Source organism: Saimiri boliviensis, chromosome 10 (genome assembly GCF_048565385.1).
Source record: "Saimiri boliviensis isolate mSaiBol1 chromosome 10, mSaiBol1.pri, whole genome shotgun sequence".
Lineage (NCBI taxonomy): Eukaryota > Metazoa > Chordata > Mammalia > Primates > Cebidae > Saimiri > Saimiri boliviensis.
In genome coordinates this window covers 22,480,482-22,503,705 of record NC_133458.1, presented here as the reverse complement: position 1 = coordinate 22,503,705, position 23,224 = coordinate 22,480,482, and the positions used below count along the sequence as shown (strand labels likewise).

At 40.0% G+C, this 23,224-nt stretch overlaps 2 protein-coding genes across 6 annotated transcripts in view; both read left to right on the top strand.

Annotated features, from left to right (window-relative positions):
• CALD1 (caldesmon 1) overlaps window positions 1-4,999 on the top strand; it is a 206,182-nt gene extending 201,183 nt beyond the window's left edge. For all 5 annotated transcript variants that reach the window (XM_074379033.1, XM_039473105.2, XM_074379035.1 and 2 more), the window contains one exon: window positions 2,396-4,999. In XM_074379033.1, the coding sequence (XP_074235134.1) occupies window positions 2,396-2,401 (6 nt within the window). In that variant the 3' untranslated portion in view covers window positions 2,402-4,999. The remainder of the gene's footprint in view (window positions 1-2,395) is intronic.
• A 9,344-nt stretch (window positions 5,000-14,343) lies between these two features.
• AGBL3 (AGBL carboxypeptidase 3) overlaps window positions 14,344-23,224 on the top strand; it is a 135,215-nt gene continuing 126,334 nt past the window's right edge. The window contains 3 exon segments of the mRNA XM_074378821.1: window positions 14,344-16,276; window positions 17,537-17,597; window positions 20,586-20,771. Coding sequence (XP_074234922.1) covers window positions 16,217-16,276; window positions 17,537-17,597; window positions 20,586-20,771 — 307 coding nt within the window. The 5' untranslated portion in view covers window positions 14,344-16,216.

Here is a 23,224-nt window from a genome sequence, read left to right as displayed (position 1 = left end):
CCCATGGAAGGTTCTCAGTAAGACATTCTCAATACACCACAGTGGTAGGAACATGGTCATATCTTTCTTCTAGGATACATATTCAGGAGAAAGTGTATAGTCGTTCAATTCCTTACATATTTTCTCCCGGTGGCAGGGGAGAAAAGAACTTTCTTTGTTTTTTTATTTTATTTTTTTGAGACAGAGTCTCACTCCGTCACCAGGCACCAGGCTGCTGTGCAGTGGCACGACCTCGGCTCACTGCAACGTCCGCCTCCCAGGTTCAAGCAATTCTCCTGCCTCAGCCTCCCAAGTAGCTGGGACTACAGGCGTGCCACCACGCCCAGCTAATCTTTTTGTATTTTTAGTAGAGATGGGGTTTCACCGTGTTGGGGAGGATGGTCTCGATCTCTTGACCTCATGATCTGCCCGCCTCGGCTGCCCAAAGTGCTGGGATTACAGGCGTGAGTCACTGCGCCCGGCCTCTTTGTTATTTTTTTAAGCGAAGAATGAGCTTGTTGACCTAAGCCTTTATGACCACTGCAGCCCATGCTATTAGCGCATTGCAGGTGTGTCAGCCATGTGCTATAAATTGCCCAGACCTATGGAATGGTTCCCAGGAAGGCATTCTCCATACATCACAGCGGGAGGAACGTGGACAGCACAAGGTGTCCTCTCAGACCTCCGAGAGGTATCCGACCTCGAATGGCAGTCCCAGTGTTGATATCGTTGCCGTCTGAAAAGGGGATGTCAGCTGGCCATACACCATCATCACCAATGGAGTGTCTCTGGATAACATTCCTTCCAGCCAGAGCTCTGGAAAGTGGGGCACAGATGCTGTGGAATGGTCAGACTCGGTGAACACCACTCACATACATACACGAATGGTACTCCCTGGAGTTGTGTAGCACCCAGGGCAGTACAAGGTAGGAGGGTAACAGTGTGAGTTTTCACATGCCACTATTTCTACAGTAGTAATAATATAACCACCAGAGAGAGAACTGAGTTTATGGGGTAGCAGATTAGGTAGCTCTTTTGCTCCAAAATGTCAAACTCATTTCTTGTTACTCAGTCATTCCTTAGAAATGAATACAATGGCCGGGCGTGGTGGCTCACGCCTGTAATCCCAGCACTTTGAGATGCTGAGGTGGGTGAATCACAAGGTCAGGAGTTTGAGACCAGCCTGGCTACTGTGGTGAAACCCTGTCTCTACTAAAAATACAAAACTTAGCTGGGACTACGCACCTGTAGTCCCAGCTACTAGGGAGGCTGAGGCAGGAGAATCACTTAAACCTGGGAGGTGGAGGTTGCAGTGAGCTGAGATCATGCTACTCCACTCCAGCCTGGGTGACAGAGCCAGACGAGAGGGGGGAAGGGGGGAGGAGGGGGGAAGGGGGGAGGAGGAGGGAAGAGGGGGGAAGGGGGAGGGAGGAAGGAAGGGAAAGGAAGGAAGGAAGGAAGGAAGGAAGGAAGGAAGGAAGATAATGAACACACTTGAAAATCTGAATTCACAATACTATTTCTTAATAGCTTAGCAAATAATTTTAGCAACTAGCTGAGGGGGAGAGAAGGATAGAAGAATGGGACTGGGTCAGGTAAGTTTCAGGGGTAGGGGTGTAAGAATAGGAGGGAGAAAATAGATTGCTAGATTAAAAATGGGAGAAAACTGAAGATAAACATATCCTCCTTCAGCATCATACATTGATGTGGCCCTAACTGAGCTATTCAGTCACATGTACCTGTCCTGGAATACACACTGTAGATTTTTGGCTCTTACAGTGGAGTTTAAAAAACAAAAAACAAAACAAAACAAAAACACCTTTCTTGACTCTAAATGCTATGAGCAAGGCCAAAGGTTAAGATAGAAAAAGAGAACATAAAGGAGAAAGATAGGAAGAGGGGAGTGAAAAAAATCAGCAGAAGGAAGGATAAAATAAAAGGAGATCTGGCTAGGTGCAGTGGCTCACACCTGTAATCCCAGCACTTTGGGAGGCCAAGGCAGGCAGATCGCTGGAGGTTAGGAGTTTGTGACCAGCCTGGCCAACATGTAGGGAAACCCTGTCTCTACCAAAAATACAAAACTTAGCCGGGCTTGGTGGTGCATGCCTGTAAGCCCCAGCCACTCCGGATGCTGAAGTGGGAGAATCACTTGAACCCAGAAAGCAGAGGTTGCAGTGAGCTGAGATCACACAACTGCACTCCAGCCTGAGTGACAGAGCAAGATTTCATCTCAGAAAAACAAAACAATAAAAAAATAAAAAATAATAAAATATCATATTTGAATAGAATGCCAACAATAATTCTCTTTCATAATTATTTATTCCTGCCAAACTATTATTCCTTTTTCTTCTGACTACAAAAACCTTCTGCCTGAAACACTGTAGGCTGTCAATTTCAAGTTCTTTTCTCTTGGCAGGTTTGAAACAGTTCAAGAAAGAACCCAAGCTCAAGACGCGGGACGAGCTCAGTTGTAGAGAGCTAATTTGCTCTGTTTTGTATTTATGTTGATTTACTAAATTGGGTTCATTTTATATTTTAATATCCCAATAAACCCATGTATATTATCACTATATTTAATAATCACAGTCTAGAGATGTTCAAGGTAAAAGTACTGCCTTTGCACAGGAGCCTGTTTCTAAAGAAACCCATGCTGTGAAATAGAGACTTTTCTACTGATCATCGTAACTCTGTGTCTGAACAGTGATACACCAACCACATCTGAAGTCAACAAGGTCCAAGTTTAAAATTGCCTGCGGAATGTGTGCAGTATCTAGAAAAATGAACCATAGTTTGTTTTTTTTTTATAAATACAGAAGTCATGTTGTTTCTGCACTTTATAATAAAGCATGGAAGAAATTATCTTAGTAGGCAATTGTAACACTTTTTGAAAGTAACCCATTTCAGATTTGATATACTGCAATAATGGTTGTCTTTAAAAAAAAAAAAGGAAATATACTGTTAAGGTATTACTTTTTTTCATGCTGATTCATATCTAAATTACATTATTATGTTAGCTGACAGTGGTACTGATTTTTTAGGTTGGTTGTTTTGTGGATTTCTTTAGTAGTGATAGTAGCCTGAACCACATTTTAGATAACTCAATTATGTATGTATGTGCATACACATATACAAACACACTAATGGTAGAATGCTTTTTTATGTGCTAGACTATTATATTTAGTAGCATGTCATTGTAACTAGCCAATATCACAGCTTTTGAAAACTTAAAAATCACAATATATTAATATTTCATATTTGCCAACAGAAACATGGCAGATAGGTATCAATACGTTTTCAATGCCTGATGACCTATAAGAAGAAAGTATTGGGGAAAAAAGAGATTAGAAGTGTCACAAGGAGTTGAAATTTTCTAAAAGACATAGTATTTAGTTTATAATTAAATGCAATCTTGAAGTCCAGTGTGAATTTTATTAATGCTATCATCTCAATCAAGCTCAAAGCCTGCTTATTCAAAACAAGGAAGTTCACAGTATGTCATAAGATCTTGCCTCTAAAATGGAAAGACAAGAAATTTAGTGACAATATTGTACAGATTGCAATTCCATGTATAGGTCTAAACAAAGACAAATGACTTTGGCTAAATGTCTGGAAGCAGAGAAGTAAAGTGAGCAAAACCCAGTGTTTGGGAGTCATGACAGTACTTTCATCTTTACATACTCTGAAACTTTTTTTTAATTAAACTTTTCTACTTTTAATTGTCATTGGCACTTGTCATAAGTTGACAAAGTGGTAAAATTTCAAAGTTATATGTAACTTCTACTAGTTTTACTTTTTCTCCAAGTCTTTTTTAACTCATGATTTTTTTTTTTTTTTTTTTTTGAGACGGAGTTTCGCTCTTGTTACCCAGGCTGGAGTGCAATGGCGTGATCTCAGCTCACCGCAACCTCCGCCTCCTGGGTTCAGGCAATTCTCCTGCCTCAGCCTCCTGAGTAGCTGGGATTACAGGCACGTGCCACCATGCCCAGCTAATTTGTTTGTATTTTTAGTAGAGACGGGGTTTCACCATGTTGACCAGGATGGTCTCGATCTCTTGACCTCGTGATCCACCCGCCTCGGCCTCCCAAAGTGCTGGGATTACAGGCGTGAGCCGCTGTGCCCTGCCTTAACTCATGATTTTTATACACACAATCCAGATCTTATTACAGCCTCTAAGTCCTTATTCTTCACGGTAGATAATGAACGAGTCCTCCAGTGTCCTGGCAAAATGTTCTGGTATAGTTGGATACATCCAGTGGAGTTATATAAACTCATCCCTCAGTGGACTTAACCAAAATTGTGTGTCTCAATTCCTAACACACTGAGGGAGCCTCTCCAATAACTATTTCCTTATACAGTGTTCCTCCAGAAGTGCTAACTAGGGCAGGGCTGGCATTAGAAGTGACCCCTGCATTCCAAAGTCTATTTTCCTTACAAGTCTGTAAAGAACAGTTGAATCTCCTAGCTTTAGATACCTGGGCCAAAGGAAGGAAATCCACAAAGAACGCACAAGTCAAAACACTCATTACAGAGTAGGCACAAGTCTACCAGAAGCTAAATTAGAATACACAAACAGAAGTGCCCCAGGCAGCACTGACTCCCATCATTGGAGTGAAATGGATCAAAGTTTCAGTTAAGGCCTATGGTAAGGTAACATTGCTTTGTTTTATTTTTGAACAAGAGCTTCTCCTGATCACTATTATATATTTTTCTAGAAAATCTTAAGTTCAGAAGAGAATGGATCACTCTTGACTTTTGTTCCAAAATTTGGATGGAGTAAGTTTCAGGGTAGAATTTTGTTCAGTTTGGATTTAATCTTTTGAAAAGTAAATTCCTTGTTTACTGGTTTGGCTATAATTCTCTGTTATCTTAAAGAGGTAAAACTGCAAGCTGACTAGCATGTTCTGTGAATCTGCCATTCCTAAAAATTTTATAAACACTTGATATTTTTCACTGATAATTGATCGCTGCAATAAAAATATATTGTGAAAATGCATCCACAATAAATGGAATTCTTACAAAATGTCTTTGCCTCACTTATTACAGTATTGATAGTGAGAGGTATGTCTATTGTAATAAAGACTATGGCACAGTAAAACCTGTATTTCAGGTTGAGTCGTGGTCTCACTCTTTAAAGAAGAAAAGTATTTTCATATTTTTAAAATGCTTATTACAAGCAATTATTTAACAAAATATAGAAAATTGGCCTTAGGCCAGGCACAGTGGCTCACACCTGTAGTCCCAGCACTTTGGGAGGCTGAGACAGATGGATCATAAGGTCAGGAGTTTGAGACCAGCCTGACCAACATGGTGAAACCCCATTCCTACTAAAAATACAAAAATTAACTGGGCATGGCGGTACACACCTATAATCCCAGCTACTCAGGAAGCTGAGGCAGAAGATTCACTTGAACCTGGGAGGCAGAAATTCCAGTGAGCTGAAATCACGCCACTGCATTCCAGGCTGGGCAACAGAATGAGACTCCATCTCAAAAAAAGAAAATTGGTCTTATGTCAACAACTAACCAAACATGTATGGGAAAGGCTAAAGAGGGATTTTTCAAATCCTTCGTAAAAGAAACTATTGTCTGGGCACAGTGTCTCATGCCTGTAATGCCAGCACTTTGGGAGGTAGGAGGATTGCTTGAGCCCAGGAGTTCAAGACCAGCCTGAGCAACATAGCAAGACCCTCTTCTGTACAAAAAAATCAAAAAGCCAGGCATGGTGGCATATGCCTGTAGTCCCAGATACTCAGGAGGCTGAGGCAGGAGAATCCCTTGAGCCCCGGAGGTCAAGGCTGCTGTGAGCCCTGATCACACCACTGCACTCCAGCTTAAGTGACAAAGCAAGACCCTGTCTCAAAGAAAAACAGATACTAACAAATGTCCCTCCAACCTCCTTCTCATTGCCCGTGTTGTCACATACCAGCCCTCTGGCTCCTAAGATGGGCAGTACTGTTTTCCAAAAGGTAGCGTCTCTTATAGTAGAAACACCCATTTAATATATACCATTTATTAGTAGAATACTTAGTACTTGCAAGGGACTGGTGATTACATGTGAATCCAAAGTTATTTTTTCATGGTAATGTTGCATATTTATGTAGCACTATCGGACTGAAATTAGAAGTTCTCATAAAGGTTTTAAAATGTGAGTTTGAAGCTCCTGAACAGTTCCCTCAAACACTGCCCATAAGATTGACACAACTGGCTGGGCACAGTGTGTATGTAATCCCAGCACTTTGGGAGGCCCAGGCAGGTGGATCATGAGGTCAGGAGTTCAAGACCAGCCTGGTCAATATGGTGAAAGCCCATCTCTACTAAAAACACAAAAATTAGCTGGACATGGTGGCACGCACCTGTAGTCTCAGCTACTCGGAGGATGAGGCAGAAGAATTGCTTGAACCTGGGAGGCAGAGGTTGCAGTGAACCGAGATTGTGCCACTGCACACCAGCCTGGGTGACAGAGTACCACACAAAAAAAAAAAGATTGACACAACTAAGATACTATTAAAAAAAATTACTATTTTTATTTCTGTGTCCTAACAAGAAGGGTGATAAGTATAGACAATAGTATAGTTGTTTTCAAAATCAATTTGCAAAATTAAGCAATGGAAAGAATACAGTCTAGTACCAATACCAAACTGATAAGATTAGAGATGAATAGAAATTGATTTTATGATGTGTATATTCAGGATATGAGCTTGAAAATGCACTAGTGTCCTCTGTAATATCAAAACAGGTCTGTATTAAAGGTTTTTTCCTGCCTTTGCTTGCATGTATGCTCCAAGTGGAAGACTGGATAAGAAAAAAGATCTCATCCTAAATTTGTATTCTTCCATTGGCATTAGGAGATGACTAACAAGGTCCTGATTTGAGGGCAGTGTCTATTTTCGTCAAATCTATTAATCATGTTGTTATAATATTCTATATCCTACTGATTTTTTCCTTTATCTGTTACTGAGAAAGGAAAATGAAAAATCTCCCACTATGATTATGGATATCTCCCTGTAATTCTGTTATTTTTGCTTTCCATATTTTAAGATTATTTTTAGGGGAAATATTCAATTCACTAGGGAGATATAATGATTCTAGATCTTTAGCTAAAGATCACTATGAAGTGACCCTCTATTTGAACAAAAACTTTTGCCTTAAAGTTTTTTTTCTATTTTTTAAAATTACTACAGTGGGTTTCTTTTGACTAGCACTTGCATCACATTATTTTTTCCATTCCTTAAATTTCAACTTCTATATATTTTTTGGTCTTAGATGTGTGTCTTCAACAATCACATGGTTTGGGTTTGGGTTGTAATCCAATCTGATGATCTTTAAGCTTCAACTGGAATATTTGGTCCTTTCATATTTAATGTAATTACTGATATGTTTGTATTTAATAGTATCCTAGCTATGTGCCACCTATACTATATTACTTCTTCTTTCTTGTTCATGCTGGGGCTGCTTCTGCTTCAGAGCATACGCTGATCTACAATTGGCAGCTGAGAGGCTGAGCTAGATCTTGGGCAATACAATGGAACTAGAGAAAGAAAAGTCAGAATCTGCTAACTGCCAAGGATTAGGGCTTGGTAAACTACTTCTACCTTTGATTGGGTCTTCAGAGAGCTGCATTCCAAAAGTAAGGTGAATTTAAAGTTATCTGCTCTTCAGACAGATTGCCACCTAGCTTCACTCTGTGGAACAATTCTAGTATTCTAACAAGGAAATAAATGATCAATGGTAAAGATGAGAAAAACAATTCAAGAATTTAAGAGATAAAGTAGCATAAAGCTCTAGCACGTAAATGTCAAAGAACTATGCAGCATATAGTTGCCGGCATTTAGAGGGAAGAGAGAATACTTCAGCCTGGGGTAATCAAAAGAGAAAAATATCTGCCTTAAAGTTTTTTGTACCCCTAGAAGTGTACTCAGTACCTCTACAAATAACAGAGATTGGTAAGTGATAAGATGATTTCATGAGCAACTCAGTTTATAAACTTTGCTAAATGTGCTGCTGTCAATTTCGGTAAAGTTTCTAGAGTTCTGAGAGTTCAGTTTTGTGACCTCTTATATTACTAAATTTATAATTCATGTATCAACTCAGCTCTGCATCTCAGCTCTGTAAATAACATTGGTTTCTTACATCACTCCAATGCAGTTTGTTGGTAGTGGTGTTATTGTTGTTTGGAGACAGAGCCTTGCTTGGTCACCAGGCTGGAGTGCAATGGCGAGATCTCAGCTCATCGCAACCTCCACCTCCCAGGTTCAAGCAATTCTCCTGCCTCAGCCTCCTGAGTAGTTTGGACTACAGGTGTGCACCACGATGCCCAGGTAAGTTTTATGTTTTTAGTAGAGATGGGGTTTCACCATCTTGGCCAGGCTGACCTCAAGTAATCTGCCTGCCTTGCCCGGTGCTGGGATTACAGGCATGAGCCAATGCACCTGGCCTCTAATGCAGATTTAACAGCAGAGTTTTGCCATGACATGCTCTTGGTGATGATGACTTTTACTATCTTGAACTGGGATTTCCAAAAAAAAAGTCTCATTAAAATAGATTTTAGAAGGCCCAACAGGTCATTTCTACCTGGTTAAGGAAACTTCATTCAATCTTCTCTTATCAAATATAATAAAAATTATGCAAAAGTACCACAATCCTACAGAACACAAGATTAGTTTAACTAGTTTTCAACCTTACCTAGCGCTCTTTCAATCTAATCTGCTTTTATTAGAATAAAATACTATCTTGCAGAGGGACAGACTAATGGAATAGTTTATATATCTATAAAGGGAAGTTTATTAAGTATTAATTCACATGATCACAAGGTCCCACAACAGGCCATCTGCAACCTGAGGAGCAAGGAGAGCCAGTCTAAGTTCCAAAACTGAAGAACTTGGAGTCTGCTGCTTGAGGGCAGGAAGCATCCAGTGCAGGAGAAAGATACAGGCTGGGAGGCTAGGCCAGTCTCTCTTTTCACATTTTTCTGCCTGCTTATAGTCTCACCGTGCTGGCAGCTGATTAGATGTGCCCACTCAGATTAAGGGTGAGTCTGCCTTTCCCAGCTCACCTCCTCAAATGCTAATCTCTTGGCAACACCCTCACAGATACACTCAGGATCACTAGTTTGTATCCTTCAGTCCAATCAAGTTGACACTCAGTATTAACCATCACACCTGCCAACATTAGTAACAGGTGCTCTGAGTTTTCAAATTATGGAAATTAGTTGTCAAGTTCACTAGGATTCTCAATTAGGGTCTCACAGACCACACTTTGAAAACCACTTCCCTATGCCATGAGGAGAATGGTGGCTCCAACCTGCTCCCTGACGTAACATGTAATTACTTAGAATTTACAATGTTATTCACCCAATCCTCACAACCCTGCAAAATGGGTACTACTATATTGTCCCCCCTTGACAGGTAAATAATTGAATCACAGAGAATGTAAAAACTTGCCCATAGTCATATGGCTAACTGGCAGAATACTTCACCCTAGGCAGTTGGCTCCTGAACTCATGTGCTTAACTCTCTCACAAGAGATTATTCCTAAAAGTACTCCTGGAAGAGAGACTCTTGTGAGGGGGGAGGTGGGGGCCACTGCTCTCTTCTTGAAGTACACAGACAGAGCAAGAACAGCACTTGAGACCAGCCATGTAGACCAAATACCCAATACAAATCTCAAATATCAAAATGAGACTGTTTCCATAGCTGAAAAGTTACCAGCTCTAGCCAACATGCCCTCAGCTGGAAAGGAAATTTCACCATTGCACAGTTAGGGCAGTTTTTTGGAGGAAAAAGGACAATTTTATGGGTTTGTTGTTTTTGTTTTTTTTTTTTTGTCATCTGATTTCACAGAGTCTGGGAACCATTCATTCTCTTTTGAGATGATTTATCCTATCCATTATCTGTTGAGCAGGCAGGGGACATTCTTTCTAATTCATTTCCAAATACTAAGGGCAATGATGACTTCACGCTAGCTTCCAAATACAGACCCATGACAAATGAGAAAAGCCACCATCAAGTGAATGACCTTTGAGCTGAGTGTTGGTTAGCTGACTGGCTGAGACAGATCTCAGGATATGAGCTTGGAAACAGTTTAAGCAGTTTGGCCCTGTGCTAAATCATCCTAGACCCAGACACTATGAAGGCCAAGATAGCTACTAGCCTCTCCTGGGCTTTCCAGTCCCTACTATGACTTCCTCAGTCAAATTACAAGACCTCTAAGGTCACAGGACCACTGAGTTCTATGATGTCATAAGCAACTGACTGCCCTAGTCACTTCCTATTCTCATTTAAGACCCTCTCAATTGTTAACCTACATAACAGAGGCTCTCTAGAAGAAAAGATGTTTATTTGGGAATAGAACATTGCAAGATACATGCCATAATAAACTAAGTGTGTAGTCAGGGAGGTAAAGGAAGACAAAGGTTTTTAAAAGAAAAAAGAGGAAGAGTACATACTTGTTTTTTAAATGATTATCCCTAGCCACAAAGATCAATAACAAGAACGATGCCAGTCTGAGGTTAGCCAGGCCGTTGCTGAGCAGGTGTCCTTGTGGAAGTACTTTTTGTGTAAGGTTGTGATGGCCCTTGTGTAAGGTTATGGCTGTTACGGAGTCGTTTTCATTTTCAAGCATTCAAGTGTGAGGACTATTCTTTCATAGCCTTTCCCAGCTCTGTTTGTCAGAGTTTTCTTAACTTTCATGACTCTAATTCTGATCAAAATGATATAATCACACAAAATTATATTCCTAACACAACTTCTATTTGGTCATCCTGCTAAAACGAATTTTCTTCCTGATTCCCACACAAGTAATTGTGCTTTTTTACACAGTTGGCACTTACAGTTTTGGTTTTTTCCTCTTTTCTTACTCTATTATATTGCCTTTTAGATTGCAGTCTTAGAGTAAACTCACCAAGAAAAAAAAAGAAGGAAAATTTACCTTCCTAAAAGGCAGAAGCTGGCTAAGGAAGGAGCATATCCAGGACAGGCACTGTGGCTCAGGCTTATAATCCTAGCACTTTGGAAGGCCCAGGTGGGTGGATCACCTGAGGTCAGGAGTTCAAGACCAGCCTGACCAACATGGAGAAACCCCGTCTCTACTAAAAATACAAAATTGCCTGGGCGTGGTGGCACATGCCTGTAATCCCAGCTAGTTGGGAGGCTGAGGCAGGAGAATCACTTGAACCTGGGAGATGGAGGTTGCTGTAAGCCAAGATCGCACCCATTGAACTCCAGCCTGAGCAACAAGAGCAAAACTCTATCTCAAAAAAAAAAACACAAGAAGAAGCATGTCTGGTAACTTTCTTTGGTGACATCATAGGGGAGGGAAACAAAATTCAGACAAAGTCCTTGGTAGAAGTTTATTCTGGGCCCTACTTCCACATTAACTTAAAGACAAAGAATTTCATTTCCAGAATGTATTACTGTCTTGAATAGGAGAGTAAGTTAAAAAGAAAGAGTTTAAAAAAAAAAAAAAAAGCAGATACTTATGAAAACCATTTCAATTTCACTTGGGAAAGAAAAAAAAAAATCCCTGTAAAATCTCTTACCTTAAAATGATACTGACTCCAGCTAAGTTTTGGCTAAACAGCACTGCCTAGTATACAGCTGACCCCCGAAAAACATGAGTTTGAACTACGTGGCTCCAAGTATACAGGGATTTTCTTTCACCTCCGCCACCCTTGAGACAGCAAGACCAACCCCTCCTCGTCCTTTTCTTCCTCCTCTGCCTCAGCCTACTCAATACGAAGACAAGGATGAATACCATCATGACTGACTGACATTTAATGAATCGTGAATATACTTTCTCTTCCTTACGACTTTCTTAATAACATTTCTTTCCTCTATCTTATTTTATTGTAATCATACAGTATATAATACATATAACATACAAAATATGTGCTAATCAACTGTTTATGTCATCAATAAGGGTTCTGGTCAACTGCAGGCTCTCAGTAGTGAAGTTACTGGGAAGTCAAAAGTTACACACATTGTCCTGTATGTGCAGAGAACAGTGCTCCTGACCCCTGAGTTGTTCAAGGCTCAACTGTAGTCTGTAACACAAGACTTCTCAGAGCCTTTGTACTTTCCGCTTACCCTCTCTGGCAGAGTCGCTCCCAAGACATCCTATGGTTTATCCCTCTGCTCAAATGCCCCTGGCCAGAAAGGCCTTCCCTGGCCATTCCATCTAAAAGAGCAACCCTACCAAGACCCCATCAACTCCCAGCACTCCCTGTTGTCTTTTATTTTTCCCTGATTGATTTCTCTTCATAGCAGTGATTACCTGAGTGATATCATTTTTATTATCATCATTGATTTGTTTTCTCCCACCAGAACATAACCTCCACGATAAATGTCTGTTTTGTTCCTTGCAATAGTGAACTGTCCCTAAGTAGGTAGCAGCCATCCAGTAAATTTGTTATACCAGGGTGAGAGGATCCCCTGGGCCCAGTAGTTTGAGCCTGCAGTAAGCTATGATTGTACCACTACACTCCAACCTGGGTGACAGAGCTGTTTTTAAAAAAAAAAAAAAAAAAAAAAAAAAATTGTTAATGAAATAATGAATGCATATCATTTCAAAGTTTTTTTTTTTCAAATTCCTAAGTTTTTGGCGAGGCACGGTGGCTCACATCTGTAATCCCAGTACTTTGGGAGGCTGAGGTGGGTGGATCACTTGAGACCAGGAGTTCAAGGCCAGCCTGGCCAACATGGTGAAAACCCATTTCTCCTAAAAAATACAAAAATAAGTGTTGGCGTGTGCCTGTAGTCCCAGCTACTCAGGAGACTGAGGGATGAGAATCACTGGAACCCCAAAGGCAGAGTAGGCAGTGAGCCAGTATCACATGACTGCACTCCAGCCTGGGTGACACAGCAAGTGAGACTATCTCAAAAAAAAAAAAAAAAAAACCTTAAGTTTTTAAAAATTACGTGCTAAGATCATTTTTCTTCCCATGGATTACTTGACATATAATAATATACCTATTTGGACTAAAAATCATGTGCTAAGATCATTTTTCTTCCCATGGATTACTTGACATATAATAATATAACTATTTGGACTAAAAATCATGAGACTTAAGTCTCTCAGCTCTGCCACTAATTTCTTGTATAACTTGGTTAGACCATTTCTCAGTTTTACCTTGTGCTACTGACATTCTACAGCTTGCAGCCACGACTAAAATCCCACAGAAATGCAGATTACATATATAAAGATTTCTCTGTGCATGTCACCTTTAATGACTTATGTATGGCATAAAATAAGGACTGTAAGAGCTACTTTTCAAGAGGATGATCTAAGATATACTCTATTAATATTCTCTCGCCAGGGTCTAATCTGGAAGGTTCAGATTTTTAAATTGCTGACCTCAAAAACACCTGCTATTTTCAGAAACTTACAAACTACAGACATGTTAACCTATCTCCACATTTAAACCGTAGTGCTTTGCCCTTTATTCTACCTTCAAACTTGCTACCATTCATTATCTCCATTTCTACAGTATCACGAATCTCATGGCATATAATCCTTTGTGAAAAGTGTTTATTATTTACATTCTTATATCACCAAAATCTAGACTTTTTTCAGCTATACTTGGAAAACTGTTCCAAATAGATTACATTACCCACTGGAGCTAAAGATCAGGGAAAAATCAACATGGGATGTTCATGAATAACGTGTGAGTCTGTTATGGAAAGACCGTATTTAATTAAATGAGACTACATATACAGTGATTTGGAGAGATGAGAAAAACAGTATTTAATATGTTAGCTACCGATTACTATATTTAAAGAATCTCTGAGCTGATAATTTTGAGAATTCACCCTAGTTCATCTAGGACCCTCCATTTAGTACTTAAGGAGAAAAGTCTCATTTTCCAGAATCGAATATAGATAATTAAGCACACAATTGTGTAGAATGGATTTCACTGTGTATTCAAATCAAGACAAACTTACTTTTTAATAGTCTAACACCTCCAAATAGTAGTTGCAAGCATCGAACCCATGAAGTCCAGATAATTAATGTATATAACATCATACTGTTAAAAGTCAGGTGGGCTCCAAAACAGCCCTAACCAGCATGCTCTACGGCCTCCTCTAAGGCAACAGCTGAAGTGAAGACCACTAGGATAAAAAGCTGTCGAGCCTTGCCCACTACTAAATTATCCCAACAGACCCCAGAGCCTCTCTGGGATTCTCTCTGCGCACCCTGCGGCCCACCCCGAGTTCCCGGCATCCTCTGGGTTCCCTCTTCCTGGCGCCAAAACGCTGCGCAGGCTTCTTTCCTCCAGGCTGGTTGCCTAGGTGATCTCCGAGGGCTGTCCGAAGTCCCAAGAGGGCGAACCCGTTGCGGGGCGGGGGCGGGGGCAGGGGGGAGGGGGCAGGGGGGATGGGGCGCGGCTGGGGCTGCAGAACTCCCGCAGTGGGGTTCCTTCTAGCGGCTGAGTCTGCGTCCTCCGCGAGATCCCAAGATATTCTTATCGCACGGAAACGACTACTGGCCTGGCCAGAGGACTCGAGGCGTGAGCGAGGTGCTGGCCCCAACGGGACAACAGGACGGCGAGGTACGGAGAAGGCAGGCGAGCGTGCCCCGGAGAATGAGCGCCTCCGCACACCGCGGGGTCCAGGAGTGAGTGCCGGAGGGAGCTCGGCTGCGCTGCGGGGAGTTGCGGCCTCATCGTGCTTCCCGCCAGGAGCTTGGTCCTGTGGGGACGCGGCTGAGCGTGGACGCGCCGCATCGCCCGCGGAGTGTGGCTGAGTCGGGGCTCTGCAGCAGGTCAGCGCCTCGTGGGCCCCGTGTGCGCCTGGAAGGAGGGAGGTTTAGGCCGGTCCGGGTCTCCAAACGTGGAGCTGTGATGCCCAGGCAAAAACTTCAGTCTCCGAGGACGGAGGGTGTCATCTATGTGAGACAGTCGGCTCCGGGGCTTTGGCAGTGATTTGCCATAGAGCTTGGACTTTCTTCTGTGTAGTCCACGCTCCAACACAGGCTTTCTTTAGAGAGGGGTGTAAACCAGTCCATTTGGAATTGTCAAGTACTTTGGTCCCTCAAGAACAATGGAAACTTGACAAGAAATTTCCATTATATTCCCTTGTCTTAGTAACCACATGGGAAGATACTTGCGTAGAAGGGTAATGGTCATCACCAATACAACCTTCTGGTAGCTACTGAGATTTCTAAGAGTGAGAATAATGTAAGTGAATATTAGAACAGACAGTATCTACAGAAAAATATTAATCAGAATGTAAAGTCTTGTCACTTGAACCTTTGGTCAGTTGAAGATTACGGAGAAAACTTAAAATTACATTGCTGCGTTTCACTAAGTGACTATAGTTTTTTTATTCATTATCTTTGAATGCCTCAGGATCATTCTGAACTTGCTCTGTAGTATTTAATTGTAAATATAATAGAATGTGAATGATTTGGCTGTATACTCTGGAAATTCCTTTTAATTATTTACTTGATTTGTCTTTTATTATGGTTCTCTTATAATCATGGAAATTTCCTTTAAATCTTTGAAATTGAAGGTTTCATTAGTTGTATTCTAATTAGTTTTTAGAAAAGACTGTTGTGACTTAAAAAAAAAAACCCGTCTCTACTAAAAATACAAAAAAAAAAAAAAAAAAAAGATAGCCGGGCGTGGTGGCAGGCGCCTGTAATCCCAGCTTCTTGGGAGGCTGCGGCAGGAGAATCGCTTGAACCCGGGAGGCGGAGGTTGCAGTGAACTGATACTGTGCCATTGCACTCCAACCTGGGAGACAGAGCGAGACTCCATCTCAAAAAAAATTAATTAATTAATTTAATTAAATACAATTGAATTTGGCCGGGCGCGGTGGCTCAAGCCTGTAATCCCAGGACTTTGGGAGGCAGAGGCAGGTGGATCACGAGGTCAAGAGATCGAGACCATCCTGGTCAACATGGTGAAACCCTGCCTCTACTAAAAATACAAAAAATTAGCTGGGCATGGTGGCGCGTGCCTGTAATCCCAGCTACTCAGGAGGCTGAGGCAGGAGAATTGCCTGAACCCAGGAGGCGGAGGTTGCGGTGAGCCGAGATCGCGCCATTGCACTCCAGCCTGGGTAACGAGCGAAACTCCGTCTCAGAAAAAAATAAAATAAAATAAAATTGAATTTATTTTTGAGTACTCGTTTAATATAGTAAACACTTACAGCTTGAAAAGCTGTCAAATAAGTTCCTTAGAAATTGTTTTACAGCCTACCCATATATTACAAGAAATCTCACATCAAACACTGGAAGAGATGTCAGAAGATTCAGAAAAAGACTATTCAGACGAAACAATCAGTGATGAAGATGAATCGGTATGTTTTTCTCAACTTTATTTTACTCGGAGATAAAATTTGTATCATTAACCCCAATTAAAACATTGTAAAATCAATTGAATGTTTAAATTATTGTCATTGAAGTTGGGAAATAATTTGACTGAAAAAGCTAAGCTATCACTGGGAACACTGTGGCCTGTTTAGAAAGAAAAACTATGTTTGAATTTTTTTTTTGAGAAAATATTTTAGCTAAGATTCTTCTAGGTTTTATTAAAATTCATGTCTGAAATTATTAGTAGGGTTTTATTTTTAGGATTAATGTCCACTTATTTTCTTACATGTGCTGATTCCATTGTGTTACACCGTGATATGTATCATAGCACCATGTTCTAACCTTATTTTGTATCACTGTAACAATTTTAATGTGGCTCTGATGTCATAAAGGAAGGGACCTGGAAGAAGAAAAAAGGGAAGAAATGTAGTATTTAAAATTCTTTAGTCTGTTTCTACTACATATTCTGACAGATTTCCTTCAAATTTTATTAAAGTATAAATTATGTATGTAAATTTATGTCCCAAAATAAGCTCTTAAAGCTTACTTTAGCTACTTAAAGCTACCTAAGGGATTTATGGCTTTCGGTGGGTTTTTTTTATTGTTGTTAATTTTATTTATTTATTTATTTTAAGACAGTTTTGTTCTTGCTGCCCAAGCTGGAGCGCAATGGTGCAATCTCGGTTCACCGCAACCTCTGCCTCCTGGGTTTAGACGATTCACTTGCCTCCGCCTCCTTAGTAGTTGGGATTACAGGCATGTGCCACCACACCCAACTAATTTTTTTGCATTTTTGTTAGGAATGGGGTTTCACCATGTTAGCCAGGCCGGTCTCAAACTCCTGACCTCAGGTGATCTGTCTGCCTCAGCCTTCCAAAGTACTGGGATTACAGGCGTGAGCCACCGCACACTGCCAATTTTATTCTTAATTTAAATTGTTTTCCCAGGTTTACCAATAATCTTTAAACTTTATTCCTTCCATAGATTCATTATTATGACAATACCCAGTGGAAGAGGAGGAATAAAAGATCCAAACTTTAAGGTGCAGGATATTTGAAGTGTTGGGTGCTTTGGCACTTCAGATACCCTGAATATTGGCCAAAACCAATAATAATTCTTTAATTTTTTCATTTATTAAAGGTTAAAGACATATACTCAACCCCAAGTACTAAAATAGATGTAAACAATTTCTGGATTTGAAAACTGTTGGATTTTAAAAGAGAAATATTTTTAAATTCTTATTTTAGGATGAGGATATGTTCATGAAATTTGTAAATGAAGATCTTCATCAATGTGCACTTTTAACAGGTTTGAACTTATTCATGTAGTTTTTTTTCATCATAAAACCTTGAGTGGGTAAAAAATAAGATGAGGAAACTAAAAAGTCAGATTGAATAATACAGGGAATGATTCTAGTAGATTGTGAGACAAATGTATCCACTTGCAGAGTTGAAACTTTTCAGGTTTGTTTTAGGTAAACTTATTTTATATTAGAAAATAAGAAGTGAAAGTGGTGGTTCTCTTATATTTAACGTAAGGATTGTCATTTATTTAAATACATTTTCTGTATGACTCAAGTTATAATGGACAGATTATGTTAGAAGTATATCTTCATTTAAGTGAAGTATATTGTCTAAAGAGTCTCCTTAATAAAGTCATTCATTTGCAACTGAACATGTGTGTGGGCATCTTGATGTTTACCTAATTTTTAAAAATTTATACTTAGAGTTGTATTTTCAAATGCTAAAATATCTCTACTAAATGTTTACATATGTATCACAAATACTCTGAAACTGAAGTTAAGGCCTTTATCTTTTTTTTTCTTTTGTCTTTTACCAGCATCCTAAAATAAATCTTCCTCTTTGAGATAACCACCATTCTCAGTTTGGTGTGTATCATTCTAGAACTTCTTCTTTGCATATACACATATCTATACCCGTAGACATAGGTATTTCATAGTACTCTTTTATAGACTTTTCCCTGCTGCCCTTTTCTGTTTTTAAAATTTTGCCAAGCTATTGGAAGACAGGAGATAACTCACTGCTTTAACTAGCATTTCTGGAATTGCTAGAGAAGTTGAGAATTACTTCCATAGGCTTATTAGTTGGTATGAATTGCCCATTTATAGTAATCCTTTTATGTTTCTTCTTTTGTTTCGAATATTACCAAAAGCAAGATAAAACGTTTCATCACCCCTAAATGTTCCTGTGTCTCTGCAGTAGATCCTCTCTTTCCAGGCTTCACCTCTGGCTCCAGGCAACCAGTGATTTGCTTTCCCTCCCTCTATTTGGCTTTTCTAGATTTTCACAAAACAGAATCATACATTTTGTGTTTTCTGTCTTCTTTCACTTAACATAATACTCTTGAGATTGATCCATCTTGTTGCATATGTCGGTTGTTCCTTTTTATTATTGAGAGGTATTCCATTATGTGAATAGACCACAATGTCTCCATTTAGCCATCCATTCATGCACATTTAAATTGTTACCAGTTTGGGGCTGTAACAAATAAAGCTCCTGTGAACCTTTTCGTACAAGTCCTTATGTGAACATGTTTTTCTTTTTCTTGGGTAAATCCCTAGGAACAGTATTGTTGGGTTATATGCTAAATATACGCTGTCTGAGAAACTGCGAATCTGTTTTCTAAAGTGGCTATATCCCTTTGCATTCCCTGCAATGGTTATTTCTTTACCAAAAATTCTTACCTTTTAATTCCGTACAAGTGTGCTTTTCCTTTACCTCATGGAGTATCATTGTAATGACTCCTTTAAAGTTCTTGTCTGATAGTTTTAGTATCTGAGTTATCTTGATGTTGACATTTGTTGATTGCCTTTTGCCCTGAGAACTGGTCCTATTCCTGGTTTTCCGTTACTCGTGCTACGTTGTGTAGAGTCTGGGTCCTTCTGGACAAGGTCGATGTATTTCTTCTAGCAGGCAATCAGTCCAGTTAGGTTTAAGCAGTAAGTTTTGTCACCCCTTCTGTGGATAGTGATTCAGATCTCAGTTCTGATCTCTAAGCCTTTGCTATGCTTATTTGGTTCTCTCCTATGCCAGTGTAGTTCAGGAATTTTGAGACTTTATAGATGGTTCAAATCTCTGTTTAGTTCTCTTAAGCTTTCCTTGTGTTGATTTGGGACTATCTTGCACATGTGTAATTCAGGGGTTGAGCTAAGATGTGTGTGGGTGGGGGAGGGGGTTGGGGGTTAGTTAAAGTTTCAGTTACGTTTTCATAGTTTCTAAGAATGTGTCTGCTTGTATAGCTCAGGGATTTGGCTGAGACTTGTGTAGGCTTATATACAGGATTAGGAGATACCTTTCTGTGGTTTCCTTCTTCCCTTCAGATTCCCTGCACACTGTAAGGACCCCTTTTCCTGGTTCTTCTGTTGGATGAATGAGCTATAGAACAATCCTGATAAGTAGCTAGGGAAGATGATATTATTAGTTATTGACCTGTAGTAAGATTTATGTTCCAAGAGGCTGCTTTGCCCAAACAAAGTCATACAGAAACAAAGTGGTAAAAGGGAAGGAACCCAGTTATCTGATTCTAGTCCAGTGTCTGTATCTGCTGTTGTACAAAAATAACCAAGAACTAAATCTCAGCAAAAAGCCACATTTCAGAGGTGAAAAAGCAAGAGGATTCAGTGAGACAAATGGAAAACCAAATATGTAAAAGGGTGGTGGAAATCCAGGAAATGTATCATAAAAAAAGGGGAGTACGCTTAAGGAGGGGTGATCGTCAATATCAAACTGATGCCGTACAGTATCACAACAAAAGACCAGGCCACTGCACGTGGTCTGCTTGGCATAGCCCCATAGGAGTCTATGTGAATTGTGTTCCTGGCATTGCATCACACAGTAGGTCTAGAAGGAGAACTGAGAAAAAGTTGTGACTGAGTTCACTAGTAAGACTTGAGAATACAGTTCCAGTAAGTAGTGAGTTACAGTTCATCACTGTATTTAACTCATTAGACAAAAAATAGTGTGACTAAGTTTAAGAAGAGTCAACATAGATGATTTGCTAGAAAAGCCGCAAGAAACAAATGTTTTTAAAGTAGTAGTGAGCTTTTAGAATAAATGAATAGTATAAAGGTCAACAACTATTTTTTAGCTATTGTGAAGATCAATCATCACAAAATTTCATTAGTACTTTTATAAAAAGTGCCATGAATTGTAAAACATTTATGAAGATATCTACACATCAAATAGTGTTGAAAAGGAAAAAGGAACTATATAAAAATTGTAGGAATTGGGGTTTTTCTTCTTCCCACTCATGATTTTGTTTGAATCTTTTTCTCAGCTGACTCTTTCGGTGATCCCTTCTTCCCCCGGACTACACAGATACTATTAGAATATCAGCTAGGGAGATGGGTGCCACGTCTTCGTGAACCACGGGATTTATATGGTGTCTCTTCTTCCGGTCCACTGAGCCCAACACGGTGGCCATACCATTGTGAAGTCATCGATGAAAAAGTCCAGCATATTGGTATGTTTGTAGCAGTTTGGGAGATTCAGACACTAGCAAACTTACTTTTCCAACCTTGATTTTAATGAGGAGACTCACAATGTTAGAAAACAGTACATTCTGACAGAAATATAACATAAGTCACATATGTAATTATAAATTTGCTTGTCACCACAGTTAAAGAGGTAAAAAGAAAATGAAATTAACTTTAAAAATATATTTTATTTAACCCAAATATATCCAAAATATTTCACATTCTTTCCGTATAAGAATGTGAAATATTTTTTGTCCAAAGTCTTCAGAAAATGGCGTGCATTTATATTTACACACATTTGAGTTGAAATCAGCCACATTCCAAGTGTTCAGTAGCCACATGGGCTTAAATGGAGGCACTTATAGCATTTGCTTGGCTCCTAAAGCATCACTAATTTTAAACACTTCCAAAAGGCATGATGGTGTCCAAGGCAGTCAAACTCAGACACAGAGTGAAGTCACAGATGGAGGCTATGCCAGAATGTCTGTGAGCTGTAGTCCTGCTCTTCGTGGCTCCCTGTCTCTTTCTCCTTATTTCCTCCTTATATGTCTGTCTTCTCCTTAGTGTATCTTTATCATCTTTTACCTCTTTCTGCCTTTTTCCTTTTTTCCATTTCTTTTCCTCTTTCATTTTCTCTTTCAGCTCCTCTCCTTTGTCTTGTTCCTACTTCCTACTTTGTCCTTTAACGGATGTTTATGGAACTGAAGAGTGTATATTTGCATATATGTAGATTTTAATGTTTCTGTATGTGTGTATTTCCAAATTTACTTTTTGCTTTCCCAGGTAAAGCTTATAGCCTCATCTCTCCAATCCATGCACAGGCATGACAAATATCCCACTGTCCACCATCTTTCACTGCCACGACTTTTCACCTTTTGTTGATTGCGGCACGTAAACATATGTTATTGCCTGGAGAGATCTTAGAGACATTCATTGGTGAATAAAATAACTACACATATATACTTTTTATAACTGTACACTTATTACAGTGCCTACCAGGAGTTCTTAAAAACTAAATTTTCTTCATATATTATCTGGCATATAGATAGATAGTTATGGGGAGAAAAGAGAGGGAGTGGAGAAAGAAAGACCACATTTTTGTTCATAGAGAACAAAGTTAATTTTCCTCAAGAATTCCAGAGTTACAGGGTTAAAAATATAATAAAGAACTAATGCTTAATAGTACTTAACAGCATCACGTAATTTACACAGATCTCTTCAAAACTGGGTATATATTTATCTTCTCCAGTATAGGACATCCCTTTCTCTCCCTTTTTCTCCTTTCAGTCCTTCTGCCATCATTCCCACCTCTCCTCTGCTCCCACCCACCCCAGCCTCATTTTGCTACAGCACCAGGGCAGGAAATTAAAAAGTCCAGCAAAGAAAACCCTGCCATGCTACTGAATTGGAACCCTCCCGCAAGCCTTTCTTTTTGTACTTTGGTTCTGTTTCCCAGCCTCCTCATGACATAATCTGTGCCAGAGGGAATGAATAAGGAGCAAATAAAGGAAAATCCCTACTGCTCGTACTGTGGCTTCTCCCTAATTTCTCTCCAGCAGCAGTGATGAGAGAATGAGAGCAGCAGAGACCCAAAAGGAAGAGGAAAGCAACACCCATCCTGCCACTGCTTCTTAGGGTCACTTCCAGCCCCGTGTGCTCGTCCCACTCCACTTAGCTCCACCTCATCTAACTAGAAAACCCTTCTGTCACATCCTTGCCACACCTTTCTGTTCCTTACATTTCCTAGCCCTCACTTTCAACCTTCATTCTGCCCTCCGTCATAGGCGTCACCATCAGAAGTTCAGAGTGGGGAGTTTCTACTCTTCTTGTTTGCTTGGTAATCCCCCACTGTTACTCTTGAGGTTCTTTCAGATGAGGGCAGCTGCATTTCTGACCTCTTCTATTGAAATTATAAATATATTTTCTAACCAAAATACTGTTTTAAGAGTAGCTAGAGTTTGTGGTGCCATCTTTCAGATATCTGATATAATAAATAGCCTCGATTCTGGTGAAGGTGCAGTCACCACACAGTGCAGGTGCAGATGCAGCCTCCCTAAGCATACGTTTCCCAAGATCCCCAGAGTCATGACATCACACAGCTATTGGTGACACTATCTGTGCAAGGTAGAGTCAGACTGGATAAAAGCTTCATTTGGGGCTATCCCACTGCTCTTTTATTTTCAGTCCATGTCCCTGAAGGTTTTGCAAATTCCACCGGTCCTTAAGCCAACTGGAACACCCACTGCAATACATCCCTGTGTAGGAGAATCAGAATCTTCTCCCACGTGTCCTTGATGACTTTTTCCACTTTGCTTGCTAGCACTTCAGAAAGCTTACTTCCCATTGTTTTACATATTGTCATAGACCTTGCTTTTGTCACCTGACTATTGCAAAGATTTTACAATTTTAGGTAGTTGAAAGGACTTATAAGACTGTGGCT